This window comes from Vicia villosa, linkage group LG4, assembly GCF_029867415.1.
Source record: "Vicia villosa cultivar HV-30 ecotype Madison, WI linkage group LG4, Vvil1.0, whole genome shotgun sequence".
In the NCBI taxonomy this organism is placed as follows: domain Eukaryota; kingdom Viridiplantae; phylum Streptophyta; class Magnoliopsida; order Fabales; family Fabaceae; genus Vicia; species Vicia villosa.
Window position 1 is genome coordinate 145,998,508 of NC_081183.1, and position 10,010 is coordinate 146,008,517.

The 10,010-nt window shown below is 35.8% G+C and overlaps 1 protein-coding gene across 1 annotated transcript; it reads right to left on the reverse strand.

Annotated features, from left to right (window-relative positions):
• Positions 1–4,204: 4,204 nt before the first annotated feature.
• LOC131599872 (mitochondrial pyruvate carrier 4-like) lies at positions 4,205–6,143 on the reverse strand. The gene is made up of 5 exons (XM_058872117.1): positions 6,005–6,143; positions 5,243–5,341; positions 5,025–5,077; positions 4,611–4,684; positions 4,205–4,406 (listed from the first exon to the last, which is right to left on the reverse strand). The coding sequence occupies exons 1-5, from the start codon at positions 6,054–6,056 to the stop codon at positions 4,367–4,369; spliced, it is 318 nt and encodes a 105-aa protein (XP_058728100.1). The 5' UTR covers positions 6,057–6,143; the 3' UTR covers positions 4,205–4,366.
• Positions 6,144–10,010: the final 3,867 nt, after the last annotated feature.

Genomic DNA, 10,010 nt, shown 5'->3' on the forward strand with positions numbered 1-10,010 from the left:
TGTAAGATAAAAACAATTTGCACAATGATTTTTATCCTGGTTCGTTGTTAACTAAACTACTCCAGTCCACCCCCTTGGAGTGGTTTACCTCACCTGAGGATTTAATCCACTAATCACACGAGATTACAATGGTTTTTCACTTAGTCAACTTCTAAGTCTTCTAGAGTATACTGATCACAACCTGATCACTCTAGGAACAATCTGCTTAGATACCCTCTAAGACTTTCTAGAGTATTCTGATCAACAACCTGATCACTCTAGTTCTTACAACTTAATGTAATCAAATTCTAAGAGTTACAATGCTTCTTATAAAGCTATTATCACAACTGTGATTTTCTCTTAAGTTTAAGCTTAATCTCACTAATATATTACAACAGCAATGTAGTGAGGTTGAAGATGAAGTTTGAGAGCTTTTTGAATTTGACAGCATTTCTGTATATTTGCGCAAGTGTTGTATTCAGCTTCTCATCAGAACTTCATATTTATAGGCGTTTGAGAAGATGACCGTTGGGAGCATTTAATGCTTTGCGTATTCCGTACAACATTGCATTTAATGTTTCACTCTTTTGTCAACTACCTCGAGCCTTGCTTTCACTGTGTCTACTGACGTTGTCTTTAATAGCTTTCAACGTTCCTTTTGTCAGTCAGCGTAGCCTGTCAGCTAGTACTTGCTTCTGATCTGATGTTTGTGTGAACAACGTTTGAATATCATCAGAGTCAAACAGCTTGGTGCAGAGCATCTTCTTGTCTTCTGACCTTGAAGTGCTTCTGAGCGTGATACCATGAGAACTTCAGTGTTTCTGCTTCTGATCTCAAGTCCTTCTGATGCTTCCATAGACCATGTTCTGATTCTGCTTGACCATCTTCTGATGTCTTGCCAGACCATGTTCTGATGTTGCATGTTGAACCTTCTGAGTTAGTGCTTCTTGCGCTGATTTTGTGCATACTCTTTATATAATTCCTGAAATGGAAGTTGCATTGTATTAGAGTACCACATTATCTCATACAAAATTCATATACATTGTTATCATCAAAACTAAGAATATTGATCAAAACAAATCTTGTTCCAACAAAATAAAATCTTGAATCTTGAAGTACTCGAACTTCCACCACAAGTTGGTTGGATCGTTCTTCAAATATTATTCGGCGTAAAAATTAAAACAAGGAAATAAAAACTAAATCTAACGTAAGGTTAGATTTATTGAAAATTCACAACAATTTCCGGTATAGAAATTGCTGTGAGAAAAGAATGCTGAGAATAAAAATTCGAAGGAAAATAATGCTTAAGAAATAAATTCGGCAGAACTTCGTTGTGGAAAATTCGGACCCTTGATAATGAAATATCAGTGTCCTTTTATAGGTGAGTCTTGGCGGCTTTCTTCCGTAAATGTAGTACCCTATTGACTCAGAGTTGGGAGACGCGCGTCTCCACTTTTTCAGCAAGACTTGGTAACGAACTTGAGACGTGCGTCTCAAGTGGAGATATTTGAGGGAGGTGGGAGATGGACGTCTCCACGTGCTGAGGTGGTCGTTTCCAGCTTCCTTCGTGGGCTGGGCTTCCACCTTTATGCTTTTGGGTCTTCTTTACACCCCCTATTCACTTCAGCACCTCTTCTTTTATTTTCTTGGAATAAATATGCATGATTTTGCTCTATTTCTTCTCCTTTTCGCAAATAGTCTTTAACATGGACGTAATACCTAAAACATCGCAAATACCCGCATAATACCATAGTAAAATAATATAATTAAATGAAAATGCTAACAATATTTATGGATTTTAAGCTAAATATATGGTATAAATTTGTGTTATCACGACGTCATCATGAACAATCAAATCAAGATACACCTGGAACGATAGCACAACCTGATTCCCTATGTGGGGCAGATACATGGCAGCCCTCGACTTCTCTCTGTATAGTCAAGATCAAGATCAAACCATGAATGAGGTGGAAGTGAAAAATGATTCATCCCTGAATAACGAATAAAGTGAATGTAAGAACAAATTATTAATAGTAAAATAAATTTAATAGTTGGAATGAAAGGTACCGTCGGTAGTGTACAAGAGCTTGTAAGCTGCCTCATCCTCCAGTTAGAGGCTTCGTTCAACTTTTGGTATAAGTATACCAAACAGTCGCCCCTTAGTCCCGCTCCCTCACTGTATCCAAATCCATGAAATGCCGGAGGTATGTTACATCCATGTAGTTAGCACTTTTGTCCACAAAAAGAGACGTGCCAACCAAGAACATGAAGTAACACTTTAAAGCATACTCCCAGTGATACTAAACAAAGAAAGCATTGCCCTCATTCTCAGAATCAATTGCCACAATGAGATGGTCGTGATAAAGGTCCTTCAAGAATGAGAACTTTGCATGTGCCCAATTAGTCGAGGAACACTGCTCAACTGCCTTTTTTGGTTGAGCACCCAAATAGTCAAGCATCCATTTAATGAAAACATCACGAGTGACGCGAGAGTGGTTAAGGAGCCTCCCTTTGATAGGAAGGTGTAGAAGACAGGCAACACCATCCAGAGTGGTTAAGGAGCCTCCCTTTGATAGGAAGGTGCTATCTCTTTACGAATGCCCCATGCATTCTGTGGCTAATAGTGATGTAACCAGAACAACAAAATCTGGAAAGTCCGGAGGCAAAAATGGCCTCCTTGAACCAGTTTGCAATAGGATGATGCAGAGTAAATATTATTCGAACATGGTTCACGAAATTTAGTACCATCCGTTCCTGTAAAGATAAATATTAATATCAATTTTAACATACTTGTGCATAAATCATTTAAATAAAAAATGTAATAAAAAATATACTTGTCCAGTGGAAACATGTCGGACGACATGATCGGAGTAATAGATCAAGAGGGAGGTGTTAGAAGGTCCTCTTGGATACTATGGATTATTAACCTGCATGGGTGCCTCCTCTGGTGCCTCCTCATTATCCCTTGATGAGGACGCACATGATAGACGACTCCTGGGAGGAGAAGTGAATGTTCCCTCCACTTCTTCCCACGATACCTAAACGCCTTCTCGACTCCTCGTAGTCTGCTCAGCTCTCTCACGCCGAGTGGAAGCAGTTTGACTTGGCCTGCCGAGTTTAATTTTGTTCGGGTTGTCAACCATTTTTCTAAAAAAAAAAATTCAGTACTTATAGGGAAGGAACAAGAACAGATTTGAAAATAATTTTAAAAAAATAACTCAAGCATAATTTCGAAAGTGCATCTTCGAAAGTCCTCATAGGTGTTTTCGATGATGCACTTCTGAAAACAAATGCGAACAACCATTTTTGAAGCTTATACCTAAATCACCAAAAGATGCAATTTTTACATCAAACAGACAAATTTGACAAGTTATACTTCAACCTAATTAATTTAAATGATTCTAAACAACTTATTATACACATGCAAAGTAGAACAAGGGATTAGGAGAAACTTGCTCAAATTTGGAGGTTTAATAGTGTTGAAATAAGGAGTTGAAATGAGTAGAAATAAGGAGCTGAAATGAGTAGAAATAAGTAGAAATAAGTTGAAATGAGTTTTAAAAGTAGAGATTTTGGAGTTTTTGGGTGTTTGAGTGTATAACTTTGGAACAAAAATAGAAATGAGGGGTTTATGTCGTGAGTTTAATGTATATACCCTAATTCGGAGATGCATCTCCGAAAAACCCTAAAACTTTTTAAGAATGAGTTTATTCGGAGATGCATCTCTGAAACACCTCTGATTTTGAAAAAAAAAGAGAATGAAATATGGTGCTTTCAGAGGTGCATCTTTGAGTTTAGGGGTTAAAACGAGAATTTTGCCAAAAACCCCTAAGAAGGTTAAGAGGTATATAAAGAAAGAAATTCCCTAAAATAATCATATTTAATTTAATTATAATATATAAATGAATATATCAAATGTTGGTGTTTTTTTTTTTTTTTTTAAGTAAACAATGTGTAAGTAGTGTTTTGTGTTAGAGCATCTTCAATGGATTTTGTTTAATGCACACTAGGATTTATAAGTTTCGAAACGTAACATTTTAACCATTGAAGTAGATATGTGTGGCGTTCTGTTGCTTAAACATTTGTTTAAGTTGCTTCATGAAGCAATCTAAAAAGTGTATTGTTTATCATTAAATAATATTAATCTTGATAATTTGTGGAGTCAAATATAAATTGATTGGGTCACGTATAGATCGCTTATTTAAATCATCATTGGAATAAAATTTATTTAGATTGCTTAGATATTGCTTAAATGTAATGTGACAATTTGGTCTCACATAAAGAGCTCAAACAATCAAAATAAATTCTCACTATTGAAGATGCTCTTAGGTGTTGGGGTCCAGAGTTTATGTTACACAACAACCCAACATTTTCAAATTCTTCTTCATCATTCTTTTGCTACAGCCTCATTTGAGGAATAATCTTCCCTGAAAAGTAGAACACGAGTTAATATACTTGACAGCATGAAAATACAAAACACAACAAACAAGTATGGACACCCCAAACACAACTCTGACATTGATACGGCGAACAAACAAGTATTTTTGGGCCATGCACATTGAATCACAAAGTAGTCAAATAACAATCTCACGGAAAATTCACATAAATACTGATAACTATATATCACTTACCGCAATTTGCGCGAGAGTTGGTATATGCCAGTTCCTGCCATTGCAAGGTTTACACTAACAAGGTTCCAGTTTTTCTGCAACATCGAAAGTATTTGGCACTAACATATCAGGATTATGGAAAATTTTACCGTAAACAGAAACTAAAAGAAAATAACACTTAATAATATTCAGAAAATAATCTATGTAGTGGTTATTTCAGACTGGCCAGAATAGTCCCACACAGCGGAGTTGGGAAGCTGAGGCTAATGATAGTTTATATACAATATTTATATATCTCAACTAAACAAGGTGTCTTCTCCACATATCAAAGATGTTAGGTTTTTCACACCCAAAACGAACAATATATCTTAGCTGCGACTGCGAACCATATACTACATAAAAGCAATTTGTCTTTGAAAAAAATATATAACTTACTGGTATGATTACAGTGCTGTAACGCGCCCAGATTAGTCCAGTAGCCATAACAGCTGTGTTAAAAACAAAAGGGATCAACAATATATACATGCAGCATAATTGCTATATTGCAATTTGAATACTCGGCATTCCACAAAATTCGTTCACTTGCATATGTCTGCTCCTTTCAGAGAATCCAGAAATACACATGATGAGCAAAAGGGCGTGCATGCACATACCTATTTGTTGAGGATAAGAGATCATGTCAGGTGGTTTTGAAAAATCAGCAATATTGGCAATGCTGATTCCCCACTTAAATGTAGGAGCCCAGAAGTGAACTGTATGCAGATAAAAAATAACAACATTAACACTAGACAACAACAGTGGTGAATGAAAACAAATTAGAGACAACAATTTGAATCAGGTGAAAAATGTAACCTATTTGGTATTTGTTCTTAAAGCATGTGAAATTCATACATGCGAGTGTGTTATGCTAGCTTCACTCATCAAAAATCCAACAATTTTGTCATATAATTCTAGTTCTTTGATAATGATAATAATAATAACAAGTGCAGGTTTCATGAAGCATCCAAGATATTACAACAAATGGAAATCAACGTAACAAGCAATGTACTCGATTAAAATGGAATAAGCACTGACATTCTAATAATAATTTTGCAATCAACCTTTTTTTTACCGAGCAATCAAAAGTTTTATAATAAGACACTTTCGAAAAAAGATGGTAATACTGTTGGTGTTTGAAACGCGCGATTTATTTATTTATTAATTATTATTGATGTCGGTGTGTTAGGATCGGTATCATCTTTGTGGTGTGTTTGCTTCATAGATCAAAAATCTGATTAAGCATTGACATTCTAAGAAAACACTAATCAGGGATCCAAATCCAATAAATGGATGATCAAATTGAAAACACCAAATTCATAAACGAAAACACGAAAGGACGAAAGGATAGAAGAGACGAAAAAATAAAAGCAATTCACCGGTTTTGGGTCCAATTGGGTGATTCCAAAAGGCTCGAAACTTTGAAGCCATGAAATGAATTATTCTTCTTTTCTTCGATTGAAAGCGAATTGGATTTGGTTTCAAATTATTCTACCTGTGAGAAACTACATTATCTCTTATGTTTCTTTTATACTATAATTTGTAAGTTCAATTATTTAATAACGGATGAAATACACTCCTCCATGTAAACCAATTAATTTGCAACCCGTGGATTCAAGTTGGTGGATCGTATTTTATGAGTCTTCATGTTGAAGCGTGTTGGTTTGGAACAAATTAGTAGTAGTACAATAATAAATAAAAAAGATTAACCTTCATGGAAAAAGATGTAACCTATTACATAAATATATAAATATTAGTGATAATTTCATAGACTTCCATAACTTGCAATGATGTAATAGTTAAAAAATATGTTTAAAACTTCTCTTTCTGATTCACATGAGAAAAATAGTCATGTGACTTAAGTGGTTATTATAAGTGATGTAATATTAGGGATAAAATATATGTATTTATGTTAGCAATTATTTGATATACCTTTATAGTAGGTATGTTTTCGGTTCGGTTCGGGTATCAGAGTTTCCAGTTTGGGGACCGATAGAGTAATCAGATAATCCATAATCGAACCATAACAGTGTTGCTTCATTATTTTCCATTTCGGTCCGGGTAATGGGTTAATCCAAATGTTTGAAATCTTTTTCTCTATTGATATATACTAATTTGATACATAAGTTATTGATACATATTGATACATAAATATAACTTTTTCTAAACAAATTTTAACACATTGATAAAAATTTTAAAACATAAGTTATGGATAGCTAAGCTGTTTCATTTGAAATATGTACTACTACACCAAATATGAGTTAAAAGATAAGTTTTAAAACTTATGTTTTACAAGTAGTACTAATCGGAAAATTAGTAAGTGTACTATTTTCACTGATGTAGTTTAAATAGGGGTTGATATCCAGTATCGAACTCGAGGATTGCGTAGGAAATACAAAGTCTATAATTATTCAATTGAACAAAATATCATGGGAGATTTTGTTGTTGTTTAGAAATTATACTAAATTGTAACAAATTAAATCAATCATAAAATAAAGGTTTTGAATAAATGAGAAAGCATGCTAGGGTTAGGTGTTTAAATTTCCTTGTAGTAAACTTGAGTCCACAATTTATTAAATATTGTTATTATGGTTTACTACCGAATCTCCATAATCGTTTTCCTTAATTCCTTAACTGAAAACCTTTGGTGTTTATCTCTAATCCTAATTCCTTAGCCGTTAAAGATAACATCAAGCAATATAACAATATTTATCAAGATTTACACGGTTACTACGGTTAAATCCTCATTCCTAAGCGATTTCACCGTATTATTATTGCACAAACTGCGTTGAGTTTGTTTGTTCGACCTAAATCTCAATCGTGGATCCGAAAGTTATTTGTCCGATAGAAAAGGTATTAAGACTTTTGCACAATAAAAGTAAACTCATAAAAACTTCAATAAAATAAACTGACGGAAATAATGTTCATAACAATGGCGATTCAGGGACACCCTCCTAGCATTGGGGGGTTTAGCTACTCATCGTAATATTCGAAGAATTAAAATCAGAGATGATAGACATTACAAAATTATGGAATTCTTTGATCTTCAATTGAGATTGCCTTAGAAGATCTCCGTTCTCCGAAACCGTTGTTAGTTCTCTCCTTCTGTAAAAGTCTCCAATATCATCCAAGTGTTAGCTGGAGATTTCGTTTAAGAAGTTGATCTTCGAAGGTTTTAAGTTCGAAGAATGATGGTTACTGATGACCATCTTCGAAGATTTAAAAAATGGCTACTGATGGCCATGCTTCAAGAAGATGTCTAAGTTGAAACGAAGGAGAGAAGTATCGAAGCTAACACGAAAGATATCTTTGCCAAGACTTAGACATTTCGCGGAAAATTACATAAAGTACTGAAGCTTAATGTATTTCCGTAACATTTTCGAATATAACTATATGGCCACATGTCGAAAAGGACTTGAGCGGGAAGATTTGAATTGCGAAACGGTTTATGTAACTGCACATAGACAGATGGCATCCCCAGAGTTCTCGTGGATAACGTGGCATTAGATTATTGTATGACCGTTAGGGTCAAATTTAGTATAAATAGGAGTCTTAATGATAGGATTTGGTGTGTTCATTTTGTACAAATCACTCACATATCGCTCAAGTATCAAGTGTTAAGAGAAAGAGTTCGCTGAGAAATGTACGTATGACACCACCAATTTGAATACATGTAAATTTACTTTTATCAAATATCTTTTCGATTTCTTTACTTTCCTTGTTTAAACTTTTACTTTCGAAGTCATTTAATTTCATGCACATTACTTTCCTGCAATTTATATTCTTGCGACTTACATTCTTGCATGTTAATTTTCTTGTAATTTACATTCTCGCAATTTACATGTTTTCTTATTACGATTTATGCGTCGAAGTTACACTAACTCATATAACCAGCGTTATCTCAAATGATTAGTCATTTGAACATAAATTTCTCGAAATCAAAACAAACAGGTATGAACCAAATCACATCAATAAACCTTTCGTTTGACCATGTCCTAGGATCAATCTAGTCGATCCTGCGAGTAACCAAATCATATTTATTATAGTTTGGAGGACTAGCGGTTGTTTACCGGAAATCACCGTAAACAAATTGGCACGCCCAGTGGGACATGTGTCAAACTAAGTGTTATTAATTGATTGTTTTGTTTTGTCTAGAAATTGTCAAGACCTTGTATGAACCTTAGGAACGGTAAATTAACCAACAGTGCAAATCCAGTTCCTAAATGAAGGTACAACAAGAAAATGGTCGTAGCGGCCAGTGCAGGGGGCGAAGAAGATCCCCCACAAGGATCAGGAACAGTAGCGCCAAACGCGACGAATGTTTCGACTTCCACTCAAGGAGCGCAGGCCATACCGGTTTCGACAAGATCTGAACCAGCGGGTAGTTCGCAAGCCATGATTGAAAATACTTCCACATCAACTGGGACTATCCCAATTTCAGTATCGACTACCGCTCCTCCGTTTGCAAGCACAAGCGAGATACCACCCGTATCGACGAACGCTGCAAATTATATATCTACCCCAGGACCATCATTCGCTGTAGATGGTTGGAGACAAAATATGCCATACGGGATGCCATATTCATACATGGCAGGACTACAAGGAACAGGGCCTACATACACTACAGCCAACCCAACGGCGTTTTCACCAAACATGGGTTCAGTAGGTCGAAGTGCACACAATACTGGTTTGTCGGCTCAGATTCCCCCTATGACCACTAGTACTCAAGCAGCATTTCGACAAGAAATGGATGCAAGTAACCAGGATATTGTAGGACTCCTTGCTAGAGAGTTAGGAACAATCTTTAATCCAATAGCAGCAAACATTACTAGGTCTAGCCAGGATAGTGCAGAAACATACCAAAGGTTATCATCGCAATTGGGACGGATGGCAGATTTTTTAGAAGTCCCACAAAATAGACGAAGGAATAACCAGTCAACCTACCAAGAAGAGGATCCAATTGTCGAACCAATCCGAAACATAGTACCCCCACCAAGGCCAAATCCAGTCGCACAGAATCCAGCGGTCGAATTGGGAACTCAAATCGAAACGACGGAGACTGGCCAACAAACTATTCCTCGACAACAGCCCAGACTAGTTATGGTAGGGAGAGACGAACATCCTGACGAAGTTGTCCACAGAGTCAGGAGAAATGATTTGGCAACAGAAAATAATCTTACTACCATGATAGAAAGAATAATGGCTAATAACGGCTTTAATACTGGATTTCGACGTCCAAATTACACATCTCCCATACCTGAATACATCATGCAAAGTGAATTGCCAAGAGGTATTAAGGTACCCAAGTTTACCAAATTTGCAGGGGATACTAGTGAATCGACGGTGGAACATATAGCCAGATATTTAACAGAGGCAGGAACGTTA